This window comes from Pezoporus flaviventris, unplaced genomic scaffold (genome assembly GCF_033815535.1).
Source record: "Pezoporus flaviventris isolate CSIRO_AGI_PZ_B2104156 unplaced genomic scaffold, CSIRO_AGI_Pfla_v1 ptg000005l, whole genome shotgun sequence".
Classification (NCBI taxonomy): Eukaryota; Metazoa; Chordata; class Aves; order Psittaciformes; family Psittacidae; genus Pezoporus; species Pezoporus flaviventris.
This window is the reverse complement of record NW_026892553.1, coordinates 6,249,167-6,275,728: the sequence shown is the minus strand read 5'-3', so window position 1 is coordinate 6,275,728 and position 26,562 is coordinate 6,249,167. Positions and strand designations below refer to the sequence as shown.

General features: G+C 46.8%; 1 protein-coding gene across 5 annotated transcripts in view; it reads left to right on the top strand.

Annotated features, from left to right (window-relative positions):
* ARHGEF9 (Cdc42 guanine nucleotide exchange factor 9) overlaps positions 1–26,562 on the top strand; it is a 189,483-nt gene that overhangs the window by 19,937 nt on the left and 142,984 nt on the right. For 3 of the 5 annotated variants that reach the window (XM_061445824.1, XM_061445826.1, XM_061445827.1), the window contains 3 exons: positions 3,302–6,012; positions 12,502–12,649; positions 15,220–15,329. In XM_061445824.1, the coding sequence (XP_061301808.1) occupies positions 3,370–6,012; positions 12,502–12,649; positions 15,220–15,329 (2,901 nt within the window). In that variant the 5' untranslated portion in view covers positions 3,302–3,369. Of the gene's footprint in view, positions 1–3,301; positions 6,013–12,501; positions 12,650–15,219; positions 15,330–26,562 lie in introns of those variants that run through there. The other 2 variants (XR_009741937.1, XM_061445825.1) reach the window with 1 other exon arrangement.

Sequence of the window (26,562 nt, the reverse complement as noted above, 5' to 3'; positions counted from 1 at the left end):
GTGGCTGTTGTGGAGAGATGGGGCCGCAGCGCAGCCCAGAGCAGGCCCGGCAGCTGCTGGCAGTGCTGCCACGGAGACGTGTCTGAGGGAGGGCAAAAGTGCCAGGGAGGAGTGAGCGGGTAAAGGAAGGTGAGGAATGGTGCCCTGATCCCTGAGGTCAGTGGAGATGGTGGGAAGAGGTGCTGGAGCTGGGGGAGGCTCCCTGATGGGAATGGCAGCCTGTGGAGGCCCACAGGAGCAGTTCTCCTGACAGGAATGGTGTGTGGAGCTCTCACAAGATGAGGTTCTCCTGACAGGAATGGTGTGTGGAGCTCCCACAAGATGAGGTTCTCCTGACAGGAATGGTGTGTGGAGCTCTCACAAGATGAGGTTCTCCTGACAGGAATGGTGTGTGGAGCTCCCCCAGGAGCAGTTCTCCTGACAGGAATGGTGTGTGGAGCTCCCCCAGGAGCAGTTCTCCTGACAGGAATGGTGTGTGGAGCTCTCACAGGAGCAGTTCTCCTGACAGGAATGGTGTGTGGAGCTCCCACAGGAGCAGTTCTGACAGGAATGGTGTGTGGAGCTCTCACAGGAGCAGTTCTCCTGACAGGAATGGTGTGTGGAGCTCCCCCAGGAGCAGTTCTCCTGACAGGAATGGTGTGTGGAGCTCTCACAGGAGCAGTTCTCCTGACAGGAATGGTGTGTGGAGCTCTCACAAGATGAGGTTCTCCTGACAGGAATGGTGTGTGGAGCTCCCCCAGGAGCAGTTCTCCTGACAGGAATGGTGTGTGGAGCTCTCACAGGAGCAGTTCTCCTGACAGGAATGGTGTGTGGAGCTCTCACAGGAGCAGTTCTCCTGACAGGAATGGTGTGTGGAGCTCTCACAGGAGCAGTTCTCCTGACAGGAATGGTGTGTGGAGCTCCCCCAGGAGCAGTTCTCCTGACAGGAATGGTGTGTGGAGCTCTCACAAGATGAGGTTCTCCTGACAGGAATGGTGTGTGGAGCTCCCACAAGATGAGGTTCTCCTGACAGGAATGGTGTGTGGAGCTCTCACAGGAGCAGTTCTCCTGACAGGAATGGTGTGTGGAGCTCCCCCAGGAGCAGTTCTCCTGACAGGAATGGTGTGTGGAGCTCCCCCAGGAGCAGTTCTCCTGACAGGAATGGTGTGTGGAGCTCCCCCAGGAGCAGTTCTCCTGACAGGAACGGTGTGTGGAGCTCCCCCAGGAGCAGTTCTCCTGACAGGAATGGTGTGTGGAGCTCCCCCAGGAGCAGTTCTCCTGACAGGAATGGTGTGTGGAGCTCCCCCAGGAGCAGTTCTCCTGACAGGAATGGTGTGTGGAGCTCCCACAGGATGAGGTTCTCCTGACAGGAATGGTGTGTGGAGCTCCCCCAGGATGAGGTTCTCCTGACAGGAATGGTGTGTGGAGCACACACAGGAGCATGAAAAAATCATGAGGAGCAAGGAGCAGCAGAGAGGACCTCTTGTGTCCTGATGGTCCATCTTCCAGTTCCCCTTGCAGGGGAGGGAGAGCCATGAGCAGTGAGGGAGGGAAGTTGAGCCATGGAAAAGAGAGGGTAGGTGGGGGTAAGGTGTTGAGTTCGTTTTATTTCTGTTTCTCATTATCTAAATCAGTTTAATGGGCAATGAATCACATTAATTTTCCCCCAGTCAAATCTGTTTTGCCTGTGTCAGTAATTGGTGAGGGATCTCCATATCTTTATATCAACCCATGAGCTTTTTCATCTTGCTTTTCCCCCTTGTCCTGTCTGGGTAGGGGAGTGATGGTGCAGTGAGGTGGGCATCCAGCAGCTGGCCATGGTCAACCACCACAGCAGCAGACATTCATTTTTGCTACCCTCAGTACCACTGGTGCCAAAAATGCTTGGCACAACCCCTGTGTCATGGCTTAGTGAAAGCCAGATGATTGTTGCTCTGAAAAAAGCAGGACAGTAGTTGCTTCTGTTAAAGTTTTCAGCCTCACTTGGTTCCTTGATGCCTCTGCCATCCATGGAGGTCTCCTGGGTTATTGCTTGTTGGAGATGTGGTTGCAAGGTAGAAACAGAGGTTTATTTGCCCAAATGCAAGGCTGAGCCTTTCCTTGTCCATGAAGTATCCACGGCAGTAGCTGCTGCACAGGCTCTGTTGTAGTGGAAGTAGTGATTTTAATAGTTTTGTTTGGGTTTGCTTTGTTTGGTTTTGTTGTTGTTGTTTGTATTTTTTATAGATACGGCAACTGTTCACAGAACAGTAAGAGTGAAGGGGACAAGAGCAGGAGTGAGCGTCATGCCTTTGTGCCAGAGTGCTGCAGTGTGACTGCCTGTCTCCTCCCTCGGCTTGGGGTAAAATGGGGGGGTTGTCCTTTGTCAAACCCACTTCTCTGGGGCTGTGGTCCTCCTTGTTCCCACTCTTGCTTCCGTCTTCCTGCTGAAAGTAGGATAGGGAATTTAACCATGTTTAGTGCCTGGCATGTAGTTCTGCATGTTGTGAAGGTAGACAACAAGCCCAGGACCACCTTATGAAGCTGAAGCAGTGAGACAGGATGGAGGTACATCAGTGGAAGGAAAGCTTTAGGATCTGTACGAGCTGGAGTTCAAATGTATTCCCACAAAGGGTTTGGGGTGATTTCTGTTGCTATTGGATATGGGGTATTTGTACTTTTAATCCTGCTCACTTAAGGTGGAGCTCATTTGAGAAGAACGTGTGTTTTGTGTAGTGTTGAGTGGTGGACAAGCAGCTTTCATTTAGCAGTCCAGTTCCAGTGAGGGATTCATGTGTTGGTGCCATAGCTATAGTAGGAAAAACCTGGCTTGGCTATTGATGAGTTTTCTGATATTGTAGTATTTCGGGTTTGCACTGGTTCCAGGAAGAGCCTCATCCTGACTTTTCTTTGAATGCCTGCTTGAAGAGACTGAACTCTCTGGGAGGGCAGTGCCAGTTCCTGGCAGATGAGGCTGGTGAAGATGACAGTGACATGCACAGGGACACTGTACTGTGATTTCTTCTTTTCCTCTCTGTCGTGTATCTGATGTATCCGGAGCCTTAGTGATCTGCAAAAAGATGTGATGTATGGTATCCTGCATGTACTTTGTGGTAACGTTATTAATGCAGGAAGTTTGTGCTCACTAAATCTTCAGTCATTTAAATCAGATTTAAGTTGTTTTAAAATTTAAGTGGTTTGGGAGCAAAATTTTAGCCTCATTAAAATCAATGGCAAAACCGCCACTGGGATAAGATTTGACCTGTGATGGTTTTAACAAATGTGTCTTCTAAAAAACTCTTTCTGTTCCTAATTGCATTTCTTTTGTTCTTTTTTCCTTAAGTCTTGTGAAGAAAACAATCTGAAGACAATGCATCTGTGACCCCTGATACCAACTTGTCAGGCAGGGCGATGGAAGTTGTAGAGGGCCGCCAGCATACTGGTCCTGTGGTAGCTCCAAATGGATATGCCAACAGGGTTTTCCAAGCAAACATGGAGGAAGGGAGTACTGACGCCTTGGAGGTTTGTGGTGCTGAGCACTGCACCTCCAATGATACCATCCCAAATGAACAGGAGGAGGCACCCAGGTATAAGAAGACAACCAAGGGCAACCGGATCTGGAATTTCGTTAGACGAAGGAAAGGACTCTCTACAAATAAAGAAAGACCCCAGTCCATGATCCTGCTGGGAGCTACCTCTGAAGTCTCAGAGTTGAAGAAACCATCCTTCATGGACAGGGTAAGGCCATCAAAAAAGGGAAGAAGCTCCAGGATGTCTAAGAATGTGGATTTGAGAGCATCTGGAGTCCAGGCTGCTTGTGACCCTGAGGAGGACCATCATGCCAGTGGGCAGAGAGCTGTCTACAGGGTTAAGAAGCTGGGTGACAGTCGGAGGCCTTCCCGCCACTCCTATGCGGGGTACATTGATGATCTGGACTCTTCTTTTGAAGACATAGAGCTGAATATCAGCGTTCCTGAAATTGATGGCAACGAAAGTAAATGTCTCAGGGATATTAATGTCAGGTTACACAGTGAAGATAATGATAGTAACTGCCATAGAATACCAGCTAGAAAGAGTGAGTCTTTGAATTGTGAAAACTTTCAGAGTCCTGCAATTATAGAAGGGGACAATCAAAAGAGGGGTACTGTGCTCCCCCAGGAGGGCAGAAGAGGAGGAAGCTCAGATGTCTGGAGCTATCTGAAAAGAATTTCATTAACTAGCAAAGATAATTCAAAGCTTCCAGATCAAAGGGCTGAAACCAGTTTCCAGAACTTAGAAAATATAACTGATCATTCTACATCTTATTGTGACTTTGATACTAGATGTGAGGAGAATCTCAGCCAGAGGAAAAAGTCAAACAGTGCAACCAAAGCCACTCACTTTGGTGGTGTTGTGAGGTTCTTAACCAGCATGGCTGAGGCAGCTCGGAGGCTGCGAGGCTCCTCAAGGGCATTTTCACCTGATGAAAAAAGGCCTCAGCGGAGTTTCCGAGGCTGGAGGCAGGATGTTGCCCCCCACAAAGAGGTCTTGGTTATTGAGAATGAGAGTGCAAGGGCCTTCTGCACGGTGGGAGCATGTCTGCAGTCCCCAGATTCAAGCACGTGGGATAATCTGAGCTTTGAGAGTTTAGCGGGGAAGGAGCCAGCGCAGCATTGCAAAACCACAGAAGTGTTGAAAGACATTGGATCCTCTGCCCTGGGCAGTGAGAATTACAGATTTAATGAAACATCACTTTGTCCCTTTGGGCCAGAACCATCCATCTCCCACCTGCCAGAGCTTGCAGACAGCTCTTTCATTGACCTAAATACTAAAGACCCCTCTGAGGATCTGATGGGCTTTCCACAGATGACTTTGACTAAAGATGGTCAGGACTCAGGCAGTACTTCAGAGAAGACACAGGTCATGGGCAGGGATATGCCACTTTCTGAAGGTCTTCCTGTAAATAATCTGGATGCTGTGGACCTGGGCTGTTCACCTCCTGACTGTGATGTTTCCTCTGTAACTGGGGCCCTGATCCACGTTCCACAGCCAGCCCTGACTGAACTTGATGCTGAGGATGTGGCTGGTGCTCCAGTGGTTGCTAAAGACGTGGATCCATCTGCAGCAGTGGCTGAGGAGCTTTCAAAGCCAGAACTGCATATACAGGACTTGAAAAATCCTAAGCTGCCTTTGCAAGACTTGTCTAGAGGTGAGCTGGGGATTCAAGACACTGGAAGTACTCTGGAGAAGACACAGGCCATGGGCAGGGACCTGCCACAGTCTCAAGGTCTTCCTGTGAATAATCTGGATGCTGCGAACCTGGACTGTTCTCCAGCTGCTGCTGCTGACATTTCTTCAGTGACCGAGGCTCTGATCCATGTTCCCCAGCCAGCCCTGACTGAACTTGACGCTGAGGATGTGGCTGGTGTTCCAGTGGTTGCTAAAGACATGGATCTGTCTCCAGCAGTGGCTCAGCAGCTTTCAGAGCCAGAACTGGATATACAGGACTTGAGAAATCCTGAGCTGCCTTTGCAAGACTTGTCTAGAAGTGAGCTGGGGGTTCAGGACTCAGGCAGTACTCCAGAGGAGACACAGGCTGTGGGCAAGGAACTGCCATGTTCTCAAGATCTTCCTGTGAATAATCTGGATACTGTGGACTCGGACTGTTCTTCAGCTGCAGATGGTGACTTCTCTGCAGTGACTGAGGCTCCAATCCACCTTCCACAGCCAAAGCTGACTACAGAGGTCCAGGACTCAGGCAGTACTCCAGAGAAGATACAGGCTGTGGTCAGGGACCTGCCATGTTCTCAGGCTTTTCCTGTGGATGACCTGGATGCTGTGGGCCTGGGCTGTTCTGCAGTTACTGATGTGAACTTCTCTGTAGTGACTTTCTTGAAGTGTTCCACAGTTCCAGGTCCAGTTCCAGGGCAGAGCAGCTACCGCCTGCGGAAGCGTGGAGCTGCTTCGTTTGCAGAGCAGAGCTCTGTGGAGCTCACAGACTGCACTGATGAGTGCCAGCCCTTCCAAGTGCATGTCTCCAGGATTGTCTCCTCTGGGCGCCTCAAGAATGGAAAGGTATGAGTAACTTTTACTATGATGTTTCAATAAGACCATACTGTGGTACTGTGTGGAGATGATCTGCACTTGAAAGCATTTTTGTATATCACTCACTGGGATTTTCAGTGAAGTAGATGGTCATGTGAATCATGGCAGGAGACACAGCTTTTGGGTCAGTCCAAGAGGAGTCAGATAAGTGGCATATCCCTGAGCTATTAGTGTGAACCTCCAGAGCTGTGCCTCCTACAACCCTTTAGACATTTGCTTGTATCGGTGCCCCTAGAAGAGGGCTGTAGTAGAAGTTTATGTATTTCTAGGTACTACCTTTAACCTTTGCCCTTTCTGCATTTAGTTAATTTGAAGTAGAAACTTGTGAGATGAGTGCTGTTGAAACATCTAGAGGTTTGAAGTGTGCTATGGAAAACTGGCATTCACCAATTGCACTTTGGACCTTGTGTTCTCTTAACTGAAAAAAAACAGTAGGGGTGATGGTTGTTGATTGTTATTGGGTGATGCTGGTTACAGCACAACATCTAGAACACATCTAGATAAAGCCCTCCCAAAGCTGATAGACTCCCCCATTAACTCTCATCCCATCGCTGTAGCACCTATACATGTATCTCTGTGCGTGGAGCAGAAATCCCTGAGCAGTAGCAGTCTCATAGAATCATCATGGAATCACAGACTGGTTTGGGTTGGAAGGGACTTTAATGATCACCCAGTCCCCTGCCATGGCAGGGACACCTTCAAATAGACCAGGTTGCTGCAGCCCCGTCCAACCCAGCCTTGAGTGCTGCCAGCTGCTCCAGGCTCATGTTGCCCCCTGCCAGTTGTGGAATCGATGAGGTTTGTCCACAAACCATGGTAGGACCCGGTGTGGAGCCCAGATGGTTTCTGTTGGGTCCCTGCTGATTAGCTGAGGATAAAATTATGATTTATTTTATTTTTCATTTGTTTTTAAGGTGCCAGGTAAGGAAATCGGATCAGTTTGTGAAGAAACTTTCTCCTTTCCTTTTGGGCTTAGAGAGACCAGAGATGTTACAGAGGTGATGACATTGCTCCCTGTTGGAAAAGGGATCACTGTAACTTCGGAGCCAAGAGGGGAAGTGATTGAAAATTGGCAGCAGATTAGAAATGCTGGGAAAAAAAATCTGAACTTGTGACTTCAGCTAAAATAGGCAGAACCATTGTTAGTTATTCCTGGATTTGTTTTTCTGCTTCACTTTGTGTAATGCAAACGGATAAAGACAGCTTGCAGTGTAATTCCAGGCACTTAACAGAGTGGGGTGGACAGTGGTTAGTCACTTTTTGTGGTCTCCTGAAGAAATGTTTAGGAGGAGCTTGAATGAGAGGGCTGTGGTTTGATATCCCTTCACAGGGAGCAAGCTGAAAGCATTCTGGGCAGGAGCAAGATAACAGAGGCACAAAAGGATTAAGGAGAGCAGAGGAAAATATTGGCACTCTTTTCCCAGAGCAGCCACATCTCTGGTAGCTGAGGGCAATGGTTGCATGCCTGATGGCAGAGCTCTTGGGGCAAAATGTGAGCCATTTCCCAGGTCAGCTGTGTGACAGGAGATAGGGTAAGTCCCAGCTCAGCTGTTGCAGCTTACAAACATGACCAAGAAACTTAAATATGGTGCTTGAGATAACTGGACAGGAAACCTCCCTCGAGTTCCCGTTGAGTGTGGCTGGAGCACACAGCCTCCAGACTGCTGAGGCTTCCTCTCCAGGCAGGAGCAGTGGGATGAAAGAGAAAGTGTACAGCTTGTAAACACCTCCTGCATCCCAGAAACAGACTAGGGATTGAGAAATAGGCAGTGATCTGGTGGCAGCATCAAACCCAGAGCAGCCAAGAGAAATGCTAAAGGAGGGATGGTCTTGGATAGGACCAGACCTGGAGAGTCCGTCGGCAGCTCCAGTAACAAATGTCCTGGAATACCCAAGGGATTTGCCTGCCTATCTGTCATCAGGGAGTGGCACTTGGAAATATTTTACCAAAAATAAACATGGAAGAGGAATAACTTCAGCCTGAGCGTGACAGTAGCAGTAAACTCCAGCCTCTTATTGTTTTAGGGCTAAATCCAGCTCTTTGCTGGCACTCGTTCCCTAGGACAATGGCTGGCCCTGCTGCTTTAGAGGACTTGCACACTCATTTTAGCAGATCAGCAAATCTGTTTAGCTGTATTCTTCTGCAATTGATGCCTGGTTCTTTCTTTCCTAATCTTGCCTTCTTAAATGTTAATGTCTTTGGGCAGGAGCTGATTGATGTTATAGGCAAGTAAAAGCTGAATAGGATTTGGTCTTAATGCTTTAAAGGATATAATATTGCAGCAGCATTTAAGAACAGTTGTAGGAAGGTAGAAAACCACTTGTCAAACTGTCTCCCACTAAGTTGCTTTCAGACCCCATCCCAAATTCTCCCTTGTTTTGGGAACTTGTGAAACAGTGCAGTTAAAATGTTCTGAAGAATTGACAGAAAGGTCAAAATAGATTGTCAATAGGAAATGAATTACTGATTTCACCATTCAGTGCTGCAACTCTGGAGTGCAAGTGCCCTCATTATTTTGAGAGAGATGAGGAATGAACTGAGAGGTGACAGAGAGGTTTTGCTACATTTGTGACTGTTGTAAGCCATGAAAGTTTCCAGAACAAGTGTCCTCACTGAAGTGAATTATCCTTATCCCACCTCAAAAACCACCACAGCATCCCAACAGGGAGAATGCTGCTGCAGAGAGTAAGGCATGGCCCCAGAGGTTGTATTTGACCACTTCCAGTAGTTTGTGGTGATGCTTGGGTGGAAGGAAGTTTTGATACCACACAGGCTACTTCGTGGTTCTGGCTTTTTCATCGGGGTTTCAAACTGCACCATGTGTCCTTGGATAGGGTTTGTGGGGATTTGATACCTCCTTTGGGAATGACGTGAGGAAAGGCTGCAAAATAAGCATCTGAGTTCATATTTCAGGCATCAGTTTCGAGCTTGTAGGACCCAGAACCCGGGTGCAGGGTTACTGCTGGCAGAGATCCTCCTTGCACAGGGGCACGTGCAGGGGCTGGGCACCGCGGGGCGTTTTGGTTGTGTCAGTGTTGCTGTGAAGGAGCAGGGAGTTTTGACTGCAGTCTTTCTACGCAGTCTTTCTATGCCCTCTGCTGGCTTATTTGTGAAATAAGAGTTTATTTTATAAATAGTAGAAGTTATTTTATAACTCTATCCCAGCTGAAACCAGGACAGTTTTTCCATAAGATTTTGAATTTTATCTCTGGAAGATTTACAGGCTGCAGCTTGCTTCTGGCTATTGTGGCTGCACACAGACACCAGTTGGGTTTGTGCTGTCATTTCCTGGAGGAATTACCATTGCCAGAAGTGTGAAAATGAGATTTCTCCAGGCTTGTCAACCTGTGAAAGGGGTCTGTCCCATAGGATGAGGTGCCAGGCCCACCGGGATGCTCAGTGTTCCCAGCCAGTGTGGTTGCAGAGCCCTATGAGAGGCTGTCTGATTAATGTCACTTCTCCGCACCACTGCAGATGGTTGCAGATGTCTCTCCTGAGCAGCCGTCGAGTTTGTTCCTCTGAGTCCCACACCAGAGCCAACCTGTGTGGGTGCCATAAAGGCTGTAACTCCTTGTTGTGGAGTGTGGTGATGCTGTGAGCAGCCCATGTTGCGGGTACAGGTCTGGTGCTTCCACCCCATTACTGGGATTTGGGATTCTGTACAATAGCTGCACGCTGTGCTGCTCTGTGTGGGAAAATGAGACTCTCCCTTTGTGGTGGGTTCGACTGGAAGCACAGGATTACTCATTTGCCTGAGCGTGCACATGCCAGAGGATGCGTTTGCAGATTTGCCATCTGATAGCTGGGGCAGAGATCAGATCCTCCCACAGGTTGGGAGTTTTACCGCTGCAGCTGCAAGTGCCTTTGCGCAGGAGGAAGATGCAGCAACATTCTTTTCTGTGTTTGATCAGAAGTTGCACGTGATGTGCAACAAGTTCTCACAGTGACCTTTAACTTGAGATTGGTTTATTGTCTCTCTGCTACAGAACATTTTAGGTGCAGCTGCAGAAATGGGGCTGCTGAGTTGATTTGTGTTTTCCCTTCCTGCTCTGTTGAATAACACTAACCAGGAAATGGGTATTGCTGAGAGCTGATCTTCTGAGCTCTCTTCATCTCCGGGTTATTAGCAGTAAACTGGGTTGGGTCTCAGCATGCTGCTGTTGGTTGTGCTTCCAAAAGTCTTCATAGGTCTTCCAAATTAAGAAATAGTACTTTACTTTCTAAATCCTACTGTTGTCAAAGAGCACTATACTCCTGCTTGTAGTGAGGTACGATTTAGTCACAGAAAGAAGATTCTGTGTATTTATGGCCTTTAATATGGTTATGTCTGACAATCATCTTATTTTTAGAGGAGACAAAGCTTCTACAGCCTGTCTCCAAGCTGTTCAGGTTTTTATATTTGTAATAACCATGAGGTGCTAGCAAAATCTTGAATTAAAGCCTATATTTACTGCTATCCTTAGTGGGGTAGGGTCTTTTTTGGGAAATACGTTTTTAGCATTGTCGTAGAAAGGCAGGTTGAGTTTGCAAAGCTGATAGGCTTTACGTGTGTGTGTGTGTATATATATAAAACCAGCCACAGAACACATGGATAATTCACATTTTCACGTGTTTTCCTCAAATACTTGTTGGGTCTTGCCTTCATCTAGTTCCCAGCCTTGAAGTTACAACAGGCCACCTCTTGCCATCCTTGGTGCCATTAGTGTAATGGTATGCTGCTGGCCTGCATGCTGAAGGGACTGTGTGTCCAGAACTTCGGGTGGAAAGTTTTGTTTGGCTTTTACCTGGTCAAAAGAAGCCTCACTGGGCACAGAGCTGGTGCTGGGAGCAGGGAATGGGAGATGAAGCTTTATTTCATCTAGACTTCCCCTGTGCTGTTTGGGGTAATTACAGCCTGTCTGCTTTGTCTTCCATCTGTACATAAAGGTAATGGCACATCAGCTGGGGCTGCTGGAGTCTGAGGATGGACCCACTGACCCATAGGAGGCACCCAGCTATTACCAGGGCCATGGATGTATGACAACTCTAACTGAGGCTAGAAGCCTCCCAGTGAGGAGCACCTCCTGTTTTCTGCTCTTGACCTTTGTAAACTGATTTTTCTGCTGATTTCTTGACTCTAAGATTACACACAAGACTTCCACAGTGACACATGTCACAGCGAATACACTAAAAAGTAGGAGTTTGGGTTGTGATTCTTTTTTGTAAAGAAAATCCCATTTTGCAAAATATTGCTGTACAAGTTGTGTCTTTCAGGATCTTCCCCTCCTGAAATAGAATGATAAGAGTTGGAATCACCCAAAAGTGAGGGGAACTCCATTGTTGTTCTCCAGTTAGGTATAAATGCTAATTCCTGCTTTGGATTAATGTTACCAAACAGCAGCTGGGTATATCTCCCCAGTCGCACCAGGAGCCACCAGGGGGTGATGTAGGGTGGATAGGAAATACCTCGAGAGGAAAGCAGTTGTGCTTGTAGGGAGGCTTGATATTACAGATACTGGGTTGCAGGGGGCTCAGTGCATGTGTATTAGACCTTTGTTAGCAGGTAAGTGATGTAAGTCTTGGCTTTTGAAGGGCATCGGTGGGTCTGGTATCTTCTTTTGCAGTTATGTGTTCCAGCAAAGTGATTCCACTCCATCTGCAGGTGAAGAGGCCTTTCTCTGTACCCTCCCAGTGACTCCAGCAGCACAGCAACAAGCAATGCTGTTACATTTATTCACCTCCTGCCCTCTCCACAGACCATCTGTAGGCTTCTTTTTATGGATTTGTTAAAAAGCCTTGTATGACCTCTGGTAATACCTGGAAGGGAGTGTTTTGTTAAGGGTTTTGGGAATGAGAAAAATCACATCCTGTTACTAATTTAATTCACTTGTACATGGATCTTATTACCAGGAAGGCTGTTTTGCAGGAATTGTTCTGGATGGGTATCCCAGCTTTATTCTAAGAACTTGTAACTTTTATTTTTACAATAGTAGCGTCAGATGCTATTATTACACTGCTGCATGAGCACACACATAAACAGGCTGTTTTGAACCTCACTACTGCAAACTTACTACTCTGTGACTATGTCTTTCAAGTGCTGGAGATCTTTTTGAAGAGACTTCTTCCATTTTCCACTGTTTACTCGAAAGTATCTTGAGCATGGCTCTGCATGGAGACCAGTGGTGACTGATAGCTGTAACCTAGCGAAAGATTTGAAGGGTGGGTCTCCAGTTCAGGAGTGCCCATTGAAGCAGACTTCTGGTGTCCACCCTCACTGTGCTGTGTTCAAGGTATGAGCCTCATGCAGTGGGAGTCAGGGTATTCCATCACCAGAGCTTTCCTACAAAAACAAGTAGTGGGTGCAGGTTGCAGTGAGGAGGTCTAAGGCGTGTTGCACTGTCTTGGAAATTGTATGTACTGTGATTGCTTTGTCTGAGGTTTGACACATATTGGTAATTCTCTGACCCTTTTCTTGCCAGCCTATATCTCATCCTTCTCAACCATCCCCACAAACACCACCCTTCAAAGTCCTCGTGGAGAGATGCCGCTCTGAGCCCCTGTCCCAGAGCACGCCGATGGGGCTGGACCAGCTAGGAGAACGCATGCAGCACTTGCTCAAAAGACGTGGTGAGTAGCTTAGTGTGCTTTGCTCCCAAGTTTGTGTGTTTGGCCTCACCCAGAGCAAGCTGAAGGCAGTAGGGGTTGGGAAGTCGAAAATGCAGCTTGTATCTGTGCATGCTAACAATCCTGGAGCCAGGTGAGGGAGCTCTGATAGCCACATGCTGAGGAGCTTCTTACTAGCTAATAAGATGTGTTTGTATTCAGAGTTTGATGACATAAAGCTATTTTCTCTCTATGTCTCTTAACACAATTCCTGTAATTTGGTTACGAGAAGACAAACAGGGACATCAGGTATAAAAGCTGTGCTGCAACTTGTGTGAGTTTTCATTTGATAGTTTCTTCCTGGCTTTCTCCCCCTTTCCCAGCCTCTGTTGTGAGTACATGCCAGTTGGAGGGGACAAGAGGTGATGGATACAGAGATCTCAACTAAAATCTGATGTTTGTTTGGAGACACAGCAAGAAGTGAGGGGTTTTTCTCCTCTGCTTGGGTACTCTTCCTGTTTAAGAAGGGATCTCATGAGCCAAAGACTACCATGAGCTATCCTCTGCACTTGTCCTGCTTAAACTGACACTAGACAAAGCACTACTGAAGGTATTTGCTGGAAGGGTCTTGTGTTGGCAGGTGAATATGCTGATGGTTGAATAGATGACATCATTTTTTGAACCTCTAACTGAAGGGATTGATAACTAGAGTAAGGAAATTACTTCCTGAAGGGATACTGTGAACACCAAGAATTCAAGTGTGGGAGTGCTGCTGGAGTGTGCTGGCATTGCTCCGGAGCATGCTGGCAATCTGCACAAAGAATGGATGGTGGCAGCACATCAGGGATAAGAAGAGGGGGGAAAAGGCAAAGTGGCTACCTCTTCAGTTGATGGCTCCTGTGTTGGGGTGCAGGTGTTTCTAGCACACAGGTAGTAATGCAGGCATCTCTTGGTGTGAGCATCACTGTTTGTTCCTGAGTGCTACTACATGGGCACGTTGCCTCTGGAGTCTGGAAGCAGCCTCTTGCTATAATCGGCTCTCAAGCTGCAGTTTGATTTTCTGCGAGTGTAGAAAGTGAAATGCTGTTGCTAAAAATACCATCAGGCTGCCTGCATCAGCATCACAGTGAAGAAACGAGTCTCAGTGCAATCTCTCTCCCAGCAATCCTGGAAGAAAACCAGGATTTCTGCCACCCAGCCATGGCAGGGCTACAGCGGGGTACCAGCCCTGCTCCATGCTGTGCTGCTGTCCTGGGCAGAGCAGGTACCCACCTCTTTGATTTGGAGGTAGGGAGTGTGTAGTGTGTGTGTGTGTGCTGCCCCTGGAAGGTAAAGGTGACCTGAACCTCAGGAGCAGGGGTGTGGATCCCCCTTTTCCCAAAGTCTGGCACCATTTACCTTTTGTTATCTGGTTTCAAACCCCTCAGGTCTGACCCAGTCTGAAACCTCTGCCTGGGTTAGAGGTACAGCAGGGAAAAGAAAATGAGCATTATCCATCTTTCAGGGAAGAATTCCAGAATTTGGCTGTTTTCTGTAGATGCCTTTCCCCATGAAGGGGTTGACAAGTTTCCAGGGGATGGGAACACCCGCGTGTGTGTGTGTGCATGCATACACAAGCACATCTAAGTGTGTTTCCTGGACCACAGGTACCTGCTGAGGGCACGAGCAGGGCTCAGCTCTGTTTCCTTCCTCCCAGCGGCTGTCATTCCAAGCTAGAGAACATGAGGAATCTGATGGAGAAGGGATTAAAATCTACCCTTGCTAACTGTGGTAGGGGAAAAATCCTGGTCTCCCACAGAATGGCATCTTCACCCCAAAAGGGAGGGAGAGAATGTGGAGCTGAAAATTTGGGTTGGTTAGAAAAGTAGAACTCGGTTTTGAAAGGTGAGTTGCCAGCCCCCCTCCACTACTTGTCTCTCCTGCACGAGCTGGTTTGTACCTGGGTATGTACCATCTGTGAGGACAGGCTGAGGTTGGTGTCAGTGGTACAGCTTGCTTAAGGCTAGATCAGATTTGCATCTGTGAGGGGCTGGCCTGAAATGCTGGGGTGAGAAGTAACCCAGTTTCTTTGAAAAACAACTCTTAGGGACTTTTCCATTTTTATTTCCTGCATGAATTCCAGGAGCTGTGTCTTTCTCAAGGCATTGTATCACAGAGAACACAGTGTAGAGCTGAGGTTTCTGCAGGTCCAAACTGCGGAGGTGCTGTGCACAGTTATGTCCCAAGCAGCCATTGCGCTTTCAGTAGTAGTGCATGTGGATGAGGCTCTTGTGCTGCCTGGTGCTCATGGGAGAGCACCCTGACCTCCCACCCAGCTTGTGTGACCACCTCTGAACGTGGCTCTCAGTTTGTGCTGTGGTTTTGTAGTATCCAAGCTGCACTTTTCTTCATGGATCCCAAGAGCACTGAATAAAGCACCTAAATACACTCCCTGCTCTCGTTTTCTAAAGAAGAAGTTGAATGAGTCTCTTGCAAACAATTTTGTTTCTTTCATTGAAAAGAGCAGCCTCCACCCCCAGCCTGAGCTGAAGCACAGCATTTCTCTTTTGTCATTCCCTTTTTTTTTCCCTTTCCTGTGGATTTTATCCTGGCAGCTGAGAACGAACAGGCTTCAAAGACCCTGAAGGTGCGCGGGAACTGCAGGAACGGGGGACGTCGATGGAACCTCTTCAAGCCGGGAGCTGAGAAGCTGCAGATCAGTAGGGTAAGGTGGTGGTTGGCATATGCCTCTGCCTGCTTTGGGGGGAGCGTTGATGTGCTGCATGTTTAGCCTTGGCAACTAACAGTGTGCTTTACTAACAGCTTCCTCCATCTGTGGTCCCTTCAGCCACAGATAGGGATTTCTTTGTTATTGGAGTTATTTTGTAGCAATACAAGAAGAGGTGTGTTACCCTTTTCCCACTGGATTCGTTTCCTTTCAATGTATATTGGAGGTTCTATGATCTAAACAGAGGCATTGGGCCTCCCATTTCTTCATCTCTGTGTTCCTTGCAGGTGGAAAGAATTGCGACGTTTCAGATCACCTATAGGTTTGCTTTGTAGTTTTGATGATTTTCCCTTTTTAACCACACGTCCTTTGGATTTGGTGCTGCCAAATTGGTGTCAAATTCATGGCACCGATTTTTCCCGAAGTGTTTTGCAAATGTAGGCACAATCTACTGTGCTCTTTTTTTGTGAATGATGCTTCTAGCAGGGGAAGTTACGGGCCTGGGGATGCCCATGTCTGTCTGGGGAAAGTCAGAAAAGAAGGCAAAAACAATACCATTTGTCTGATAGGTTTCCGTGCTTGGATGTGGGAATTGCTTTCCATCTATGCCATGCCATGTGTTTGAGGGCTGGAGACCTTGGCTGTTCCATGGTCTTGTTTTGTATTTGTATCATTTGAGAGTCTGGTTCCTCTGGTACGCAACAGTAAGACTCTGGGTTGTCCAAAATCCATGGATTTGTGAGCTGGCAACTAACATGACTCAGGGAGAGTTTTCTAGTGCATAGGACAGAAGAGGTTTAGGCCTTGTTGTTACTCCAGGGTAGGCAAACAAAGGATGATCTGGGAGCCAGGAATTTCCCTCATGGAATCAAGAGGAGGAAGTGACCTTCTGTGGTTGCATCTCTGTGGCTCTTTCCCACCCCTTCCTTACCAGTTATTGTCCTTACTCACCAGTCCTGTATTGCATTCATTTTCCCTTTGATACCTGATGAACTGCCTGCCTAAGTGAGAGTTCCAGGGAGGACCTGTCCTCTGTGTCTGCCTTTCCATCATAAAGCAGTAAGTTGCCAGTAAGTGAGACAGACTTCTCCAGCCTGCTTGCGTCGAGTGTTGGCTTCCAGGGAACACGTGCAGGGATGGACCACTGCTATTCCAATTGATTTTGACTCTCTGGAATGTCATCTTGCATCACTCCTGTTTTCTTTCTTGACTTTTTGTGCGCTGAGATATGAGCCGGAGGTTAGCTAGACAAGGAGTTCAGCCTTTCCTTTTCTCTCCTTTCCTAAGGTCCTATCTTGCTTCCCAGATATAAACTGCTTCTTTCTACTCAGGAAGGCTGTTCTGGTTATAGAGGAGCCATACGTTTTGCAGCCTTCAGCTGTCCTTCAGATTCTGCTTGGAAACCAAGGTGCTCTTCTATTTTGACACAGTATTGCTTCTGAATGCATGAGAAACAAGAAGGTCTGTGTCCTGGTGGTGTCAGTCAAACCAGACCTGTTTCTGACTACAAATGCAGCCTGACATTAGAGCAGCCTTACAAAGGCAATGGAAAATTGAAACATCAGCAAACCAAAAATACAGCTGAAGTTTGGGAAGAGTTAGTGCAGGAACTTTACTTCTCGAGTGGTGATGTATAGGAAGAATGTGGAAATGCAAAGGGAAATGAGCTTTTCCTGAGTGCAGACACTTGTGTGTGGCATTCAGCTCTGACACGGGCATGTGAAAGACCCATCACTAGCACAGAGAGTTAGGTTTGGTGCTAATCAACGTGCCTTCAGAGGCTTGTTCAGTGCTGCCAATTGCTCAGCCTGAGTTATGGTGAACAGGCAGGTGTGAAACCTGTGCTGGGGTTTATAAATCAGAGGTGCTGTGGTAAGTGCTGCAAGGAGCCCAGGATATATAGTTGGATGTGTAAATGTGCCTTACAGTAGCAGTGCTGGAAAATTCATGTCGTCTCTGCCCCAAGCTGAGTGAAGATCTACTGGTCTGTAAATCACCTCTGCCAGAAAGAAACTTCTTCTTTGGCAAGATTTATGCATTTGAGGTAAGATTTGTGGGTTTTGGTACCTCTTGTTGGGTTCATTCATTGACAGCCAATGGCTGCTCAGGTGGTAGAGCTGGCACAGGGAGGAGTGATTTAGAATTCCAGGCTTTTGCAGAAACTGTGCCTGATTTCCATCTTGAATTGAAATGAGAGAGGTGGAGAGAGCAAGAGGAGACTGACAAAGCATGGGGTTTGTCTTAGCAGCATTGGTGCCATCATGGCCCTTGGAGAGATGTGAGTGGTTGTGCAAAAAGAGCATTGGTGTCACTACAAGTCACACAGAATGTGGAGCTGTTGAGGAGCAGCTTGTAGGATATTCTGTGGTCTGGATGGCACAAGCAGAGGGTGACAATCCCACCCTGGCCTGGCTTCATCCTCACCCAAATCACTGGCCTCTGCTGCTGTTTATGAAAGGTCTTGGTCCTTCCAGTTAGCTTCCAGTTAGAGCAATGAAGTACCCTGTTTTACAGTTAAGCTGTCCAGTCTGAGTTGTCTCTTTCCGTAGACAAATACTGTGGGGTTGTACTCCAGAAGGACATTCAGCCCATCCTAAAATCTGCACCATGCTCTCCATGTGTGGAGGTGTGTGTGTTGGTTCTCTTTATCTTACCTGTGACAAGAGATGTGATTTTTAGCCTTTAACTTAGCAAAGGTGACTGCATACATTCCTGTTTTCTGCTCCTTTCTCCCCTTCCTGTCCTTTGTGCTCTTGTTCAAGGAACTGAAGCCCAAATCTATATGCTGGAGGAAGCCACTGTCTGATTAGTTAGAATGGAAGCTTTGCATGTAAGCCAGCTTCTCTGACATCCCCTCAGCTAAGAATAGGCAGGCCTGCTGTGCAGAGGTGTTGAATATTCACCAAAAACCACCAACCCAGCCTGTCCTCTGTAGTCATCACCTATTTCCAGAGGCTGGTGGGGGACTGCCATTGCAGAGAGGGTCGATGTGCGAGTCACAGCTCCCCAAAGCTGATTCCCCAGTGCCCTGTTTATGAGGAATAGGAAATTCAAATAACATGCAGCCTCCAAGAGAACAGAGTGAAGGGAAAGTTGATTTGGGTTCTCTCTTGCTCACACAGTGCTGCAATGAATAGGGAATGCTACTTGCTATTCAGTACCAGCTCTGCTGCTTTCTATTTTTATCTGGTGGCATAATGCTGAGTGAGCATTCTGTTTAGTGGGGATGGGTTTTTTCCCTCTATTTGAAATGTCCTGCACCATGATGCTTCTCTTGCCTTGCTCCTTGGGGGAGGAAGGGGGTGTGGTGGGCACTGTGGACTGCTGCATTCTGCTACGTGAGCTGTATGTAATTGCAGTCATCTTACAGTCCTTTTGGCCATGTAAGAGGCTGATGGAAAAGCACCCGTGGCTTTCCTGCTGCTCATTAGGTTAAATATCACTGTGCTGGTTACGAGAGCTTTATATGCATATATGGAGGCCTGCCAGGAAAATGCAGCCCCTTGGAATCTTCCCTTGTTTTAAACATTCGCTACTTCTTCTTGCAGAGTGTGTCTGATCTGCATGGCTTTGGGGAAGGGGTGCTCTGAAGTCTTTATGTAGCTTTTATATTGCTTTCCTCCATGGAGCCATGGTGAGGTGTTTGTAAATGTTTGTTCCAAGTTCTTAAAACCTCTGTGCAGTATTGTTAAAACTATCTAAAGGTTGGCTTGCTCATTCAAGGGGGAAATGGCAATCCAGTCCAGGCTGAAAACTCCTGATGCCCCTGTCTCAAAGCCTCGTAACTCTAATGCTGTTGTATGGTCCCACCTCCCTGTGTGAAATGTGCTCAACCAGGACCTCTGTGTTCTTGGGGCTTGCAGCAGTGGGCACCCTTTCAGACACCTGAGGCCTGATATGTCTAATCCAATTAATTTATGAACTGATCAGAGAACAGAGAACATTGAATGAATGTGTTTAAGTCTCCAGTGAACTCTAGGTCATTCCTAAATCCATTTGCATCCATTTTGCATGACTGGACTGTGCTTTGAACTTCCTCTCCAGTGACTGTGATGAATATTAGTACAAAACACACTTTAGGATTGCTAGTACCAGAAGTGAGCAGTACTTAGGCACTTACCATGCTCCGCTTATTTTGTCTTTCTTGGAGATAACATTTGACTGTCATGGTTTTGCACAGAGTAGTGCTGAGGGGACATAAGCCTTGAACCAGTGGTGCCATAGCATGGTCACTACACCTGGGTAAATCCTTACGGGAGGGAGAAGCTTGAAATGACAAAATGGTGAACTTTACATGGTGTGTTTCTGTTCTGGGTAGCACAAGAGAGATTTGAAGTTCCAGACTTAGAAGAAGCTTTCGGCTGTTTAGAGGCTACATATAAACCTAAATGAAGAAGAATCTCAGTTTCCAGTTTGTGATGGTCTTTATAGTGCAGTTGGACCTTGGGGTGTCTCCTGTGCAAGTGCAGGTTGCTGCATCCCACATAGCGTTAAATGTGTGTGTAATGGTGACTGTGTGTAATCACCTCTTTATAGTTCAAATTAAGCTCTCTATTCTCATCTTAAATATCAGCTTGGAACAGATCTTTTTCCCTGCTGCTCACTAGTTCCACCTTGATTGCTCTGCTTCAACTCATTACTCAGCTCTGTCTCTGTGTTTCACTCTGGGATATGGTTTATACAAAAGAAGCTTTAGTGTAAACTCAATTTGTGTTGCATTGCTAAAACCTTAATGCCATTTTGCTTGGCAGCAGTATATACTTTGTGGTTTGCCCTTGCCCAATGCACTATGTTCTCAATAAACTAAAGTCTGTGGTAGGTGTAGCATGAAAAATCTCTGAGTAAATATTGGAACAAATGCTTTTGTAGAGCTTCCAAAGCTCTGGCTGCATTTGTGGTTCAGGGGCACTGCAGTGTCACCAGGGTTTAGCTGAACAGGAGCTAAATTTGGGAGGGAAAGATGAAGGCACAGGTTGTAGATTCAAAATCTCTTCTGTAGCTGCTGAGGTGGGATTCTGAGATGCATCTTCCATACAACAGTGATGCTGAAGCCTGCTGAAATACAACAGCACAACATTGTGAGCTAAGCTCCAAAGATGTGTTGTTTCAGTTCAGGGTAAGAAAGATGTTTCTAGGCTCTCCTCCTGTCTCTGGCAGCTCAGTGGTTTGTGCAGATGGGGAATGCCTTCTTAGAGGTGAGGAAGGAGAGCTGTTCCCCACCACAGCCTCTGTCCCATCTCTTCACTGTGACCAGGGTTTGTAAGGGATTGAGCTGCTCATGGTTCTTGCGTTACTCATCGTGTGACTTCACTGAAGCCAATGAGGATGTAAGTGAAATGCCTCAAGTCCTTTTACTATTGCGCGCAGGCGGGAGTAAGGGTGATGGATGAGGGAGGAAGATAGTGAAGGGAGAGATGTCTCAAGTATTAAATGAACTATAATCCTGCCCAAATGTGAAGTTCTTGGTTAGGCAGCACCATCGTGGGAGGCAAAGCTTTGTCTGGGAGTCAAATAAGAACCTGAAGCACTGGAATTTTCAAAGCAAGGATGTGCTGAACCAGAAATGGTCAGTTCTTCTGCCTGCACAGATCAGGAAAGCATTTTCCAGTACTAGAGCTGTTAACAGCAGTGGATTTTGTCTGTGTTTTGCCAGTAGTTGGGGACTGGACAAGAAGAACCATCCAGCCAAGGTAGGATCTTTTTGTACATGATTTATTTCCCTACATTCTTCGTTAGGGCTGTCTCTCTTCTACAATATCTCACTTTCATCTTTTAATACTGGACAAATATCAGATGCTCCTCAGGAGAGATCTGTGATTACAGCTCAGCTTTGACAGTTGAGAATAATCCAACCAACATATTTGCTTCATCTAAAATGCTGCTATTTTGAGCTCTGCTTTTGTTTTTAGCCACCCCTGATAAGTTTGCATTATCTATGGATGATATTTGGGATTGATGCGAGTTGTTACAAACGAGGTCTGTGGTGGATCTGGCTGTAGTGGTTACAACTCCGCTGTGTAAAATGCTTATCTTCCCCTGTGAATTTCAGCTTGGCTTTTCTGGTTTGATACCCCAAACAGAGGAGAATCAAATCCCCATATCCCAGCTGCTCCTCACTGAATAATTTGGGTTACATCTTGCTCAAGAATTTTATAAGTGCTGCTGCAGGAAGACTTTTTTCCTCCTTTTTTCTCTTTTCTGGTCTTAAGATCAAGGCAAACTGAACTTCAGAGGCACTTCTTTGGAATCAGACATTTTGTAGCTATTATTTTGCAGACTATTAGAGCGGCAGATCATGAGGTGGGAACCCAGTTATGCAAACAAAGCCACGTCACTCTTGGCCAAAAATAGCTTCAGTGCATGTGCAGTAAGGTGGAAAACGAAGCCTTTGGTGTGCATACAACAAACAGCAATGGGAGGGAGGGAGGCAGTAGGGGAAGCTGCAGCTTTGTGTTTAGAGCCTCTCAGGAGATATTTGAAGTGTGTTTTCCAGAGAGAACCAGAGTATTGCTGCCTATAATGTCAGTGGGACAGGAGTTACTGCCTTTCTTAGACAAAAGGGGACTATGGTTTTGAGAGACAGCACGTTACCGAGAGTGTTAATAATATTTAACATCCAGATCCTGCATGAGAACAAACATGCGGACATCCAGAGCATGAAGAAATGCTGGAGAATAGTTAAAAAATGTTTCCTTTCCTTTTCTTCTGCTCTCAGTCCATCTCTAGCGCAACAAAAGCCTTCCTGAGTGTGCAGCCTCCTGCATTCTTAGCCCATCAGTTCCTTGCTGTGGGAGGTGGTTTCACATCTTATCACAGAGGCCTTTCCTTTTCTGCCTTGGCTTAAGTCTTCATGTTTTCATTTCAGCCTATCCAGCACTGCAGTGTCCTAAATAATTTTGAGCTCACCCTACGAGCTATTTACTGTGTACTTGTGCACATGCTCCCTGTTAAGTTTCTGAGTATTTGCAGCAGGGATGTGCTCTGGCTTCCTTTAACATGCTGTGTGTTACTCTCTACCAGGCTTAAAATAAACTTTCTTCTTCCATCTGTAATATTGCTCCACTGTGCTCCCTTTGAAGTGATGGGTTTAAGTGCAGTTTGTTATTTAGCTGTTAAGAGATTGTGGAGTGTTTGTGGCTCTTTTTCTAGAGGAGATAAAGTAGGAGCTCAGGTATGGAAATGCAGCTTTTAGGTGTGCAGATTCCATTGGATTAAAGCCTCCTTTTTATGAAGACTTGCAATTTCTTATTTCACAATACTTCTCTGGGGTGAGTCAAAAGGGGCCTATGAAGTTGAACAAAGGCTTAATGTCTTCTGTAATGGGCAGAATGATTCCCAGGTTCTGTTCATTACCTGTTCCTCACAGATGTGTTTTGCCTTAATTAGGAATTGTGTTCACATTATCTCTATATTAATACAGAATATCTCTATATCTGTATTAGAACATCTAACTTTATGTCTTCGAACAGGAGTTCTTTATCCTTGTTCCTCCTCTTTCCATATAGAAACATTATCCTGTAACAGTCTCCAAACGCAAGTTGCTATTGTTTATGTCCCCCTTCCAAGCTTTGCTATAGGTATGTGGCTGTTTCAAGTATTAGGATGCTTTGTCTCTTCCAAACTCGAGTGTTTTCCAAACAGGAACCCCATCCGTGTTGCTGTTTAGGTTGTGCCAGTTGGGTATTGCTGTGTTCTGAAACAGCTGAACCTCAGCATGCACAGCTACACAGAAAGGGGAGGTTAGTGCTGATTTATTGGGCTGTCAAAAGAGAGCACTGGGATTCTCCCTGCATGGCTGAGAGGTTGAGTATTTTGGTGCCAGCCAAAAATCAGCTTTCTTAAATGTATCTGCTCATTTCTGTACATTTCTGTTTAATTAAAACACTTCTACATCCTGCACTCTTCAACATTAATTCTGAGATTTATTTTGAACCATTGCCAGGGGAATACATTGTTATGGCATCCTCTTTCCACATCTATTAGCAGGAAGAGGATAATTGAGGAAATCTCACACAGATTTAATTGGGGACTGAGGGCAGGAGTAGGGAGGGGGAAACACGAGGCAGAAGTAGGTCAGAAGTTTGGTGGTGGGTAACTCTTGCTTGACACAGAGGAGCTGAGCTGAGTGGTGCTGCTGTGGTTTGGGGGTTAACTGGTAACTAGTGGTGGTAAAAAAGGACTTGCCTCTATACTGGTTATATAAATGTGCTGCATATAGGCCAGCACAGGTCTGGTGGTGCAGAGCATGGTGCAGCTGCCTCTGTGGGAGTCCCAGGGGCAGGTGGTGAGCCCTGCGGGCTTTGTATGGAATAGGGAAGAAAACAGGGGTGGCTGCGTGCAGCTCAGCCTGGTCTGGGGGCAGTTTAGTGCAGGTTGAAGCTCTCTGGTGACAAAGGCAGGCGTTGTGCTCTGTTCTGCTGCAGAGCAGCGTCCTTGTGGGGATAAGCCTGATGTTCTCCCTTTGCACCCTGTCAGCCTCAATGCTGCTGTAGAGCCCCAGCTCTCTTGCTGGCAGCAGCACCTCTGTAGCCTCTGAGGCAGGGCCAGAGCCTTCTGTTATTTTGTTAGTTGCTTTTTGTTCTGCAAGTCTGCATTAGGCATTCATTTTGCTGATAATGCTTCTGCTGTCTGCTTAGATCCATATGCTAACCTCTGGATGCAGATATCTAAGCAGGTCACATTCAGAAACCTCATGATACTAAAATCTTTTGGTCAGGGCTCTAAAAATGCGTTTATTTTCCTCAAGACACTGCTCTTTTTTTATGCACCCGTGGTCTAGTTGTTGCTCCATTCAGCCTTTAGACTCTAAGGTCCCATTTGCAGTGTAAACTTTGGCTCTGCACTTTAGATTTTCTTTCTGTTCTGTGCTTGGACAGACTCTAAGGCAAACCTGTCCTCTGTATGGCCCATGGGCTGGGCTGCACCCCCAAAGCTGAATCCTGCTCACTGTGGGATGCTGACACAGCAGCATGACTGTCCACATGCAGCTGACTTGGGATGCACAGATATGACACCATGGGGTTAGGTGGGTGTCAAGGGTACCTCCTCCAGGGACAGCATCGAGCTGGGGATATGGGACATTTTGCGTGAGAATGTGGCAGGCAAAAGCAACAGGGAAAAAAACCACAGTGCTCATGACTTGGCAGTTGTTTTAGTAGATCATTTGTGGCTGGGCTGTGGGCTGGAATTTGTTTAGAGACAAATAGCAGATAATCATGGTGAATTGTCATAGTTTTTAATGTCATCTTTATGACTCACTGTGTGATACTGGAAAACTCGGGTGTTGCTGTGCTTGGGCATTTAGGCCACACTTGACGGGGCTTGGAGCAACCTGCTCTAGTGCAAGGTGTCCCTGCCTGTGGCAGGGGCGTGGAACTGGATGAGCTGTAAGGTCCCTTTGACCTAAACCAGTCTGGGATTAATTCCATGATTCCCATCATTAGCAGAGGCAATGCTGGTCTCCGTGCAGCAGTGCTGTGAAACATCATGTCCCAGTTGTTTGAATGCCAGAGTTGCTGTTCATCAAAATGTTCAGTTTGGGTTTATGCTGCTGGGATTGCAGTGCTCTGTGCAGTTGTGTCCCTTTGGATTTGGGGGAAGGGCAGTTGTGTTGAGGAAGACCAGTTGTGTTGGTGTGCAGCATGAACACTGGATTTGCTGGCTGGGATCGCCATGTCCAGGGATGCTCAGGGTTGTCACCCAGAACTGGGTGCTCTTTGCTTATTGTTTCCCAAAGCTGGAGCGGAGCAAAGCCTGTGGCTGGTGCCTTTTGCAGTCCTCCCCCTGTGCCACAAGCCCTGTAGTTTAGCTCCAAGTTAGGAACAAACCAGCTTGTGTGAGAGATGCCTGTGCTGCATGTTTGTTGTTGAATATAGCTCCTGGCCATGGATGGGACTGAGTCTGTTGTTCTGAGCTTGTGCAAACAGCAAGAAGCAGTGTTTGCCCTAAGAGCCCACGATGCAAACACAGACAGACACTTTCTAATAGACAAAGCAAAAGAAGAGAGGGACTTTAATTACAAATCTTGTTGTTGAATGTTTTTACTGGGTTTCCCCAAAGCCTCTTCCACCAGCATTGCCAACCTTGAGCATCAACAAACACGGTTCCGGCTTAGAAACTGATGTATTTAGGGAATCCAAACACAGAAAATGTTGGGGGTTATTTGCCTCTGTTTTCTGAGCCTTGAGGGAATCTCTTCTCAAGCTTTTTCATCTTAGTCACACAGAGCAGAGACTTCTGCAGAAAGAGAAGTGATTCTCATGATGGCAGGAGGTCACAGAGCATTTCTCAGGCCGTAATGTGGGGCAGACCCCTGCCTGCCCCCGCCCCGGGGCTCTCGCTGCCATACCTTCCTGCCAAGGGGTTTGGGTTTCTTCCCTCAGTACCACTTTTCAGAACTCCCCCCATTGGAGTGCTGTGTGTGCTGCTGTGGTGGTGAACCTGTGTTTTCTTTGGGATGAGGCTTTCTTCCCAGCTCCCAATTGTAAAGCCCACTGGGGCTGCGGATGCTGCGGCTTGTTCTAGAACAGAATGTACAAAAAACTCCAGTCCTCAAGGCCGTGGCTTTGTGTACTCCAATGGCTGATGTCAGAGGATGGAAAAGGTCTTGTTTTCTCCGGAAATCTTTATTCTTAATGTGCATTCGAGACCGAGAGGCAAAAAAAAGTGTGTTCTGCTAAACCTAAGTTAAGAAGCTTGTTCAATTTTTAAACAGTTACATAAAGCCATCAAAGTCTGACAGGAGAGAGATGCAAGTTTGTGCGAAAGAGAAAGGGACAAAAGAAGCTGAAATGGAGTGTTAAAGTGAATTCCCCCAGGCTTACACCTAAAACAGCCTAAACTCAGAGGTGAACCCACTCCTGCTTGCTGTGTTTTTCCTTTCTTTCTCATTTTCCCCCTGTCATGACAAAGGTCCCCTTGCTGCTGAGTGCCTGGTTGGTGTGAATGCTTCTCATGCCAACACTCTGCTGCTTTTACCAAATTGGCTCTGAGGCCAAATGAACATTTCTGTACTACCTTTGGGGAAACAAATCTGCGGGCATAAGCAATGGGAATAGGGCTTGTCTGGAACACAGGGCTTCTGGGATCCTGTATGCTGTTTCTTTTTAACAGCTAGGTGTGTTTGCAGATGTTAACATCTGGGGTACTCCACAGTATCAAGACTCGGGCCTTGGTGGGGAACTCTGTAAGGTGCTGGATGAATTTAGTTCATGCCTTTCTGGGCTGCTGG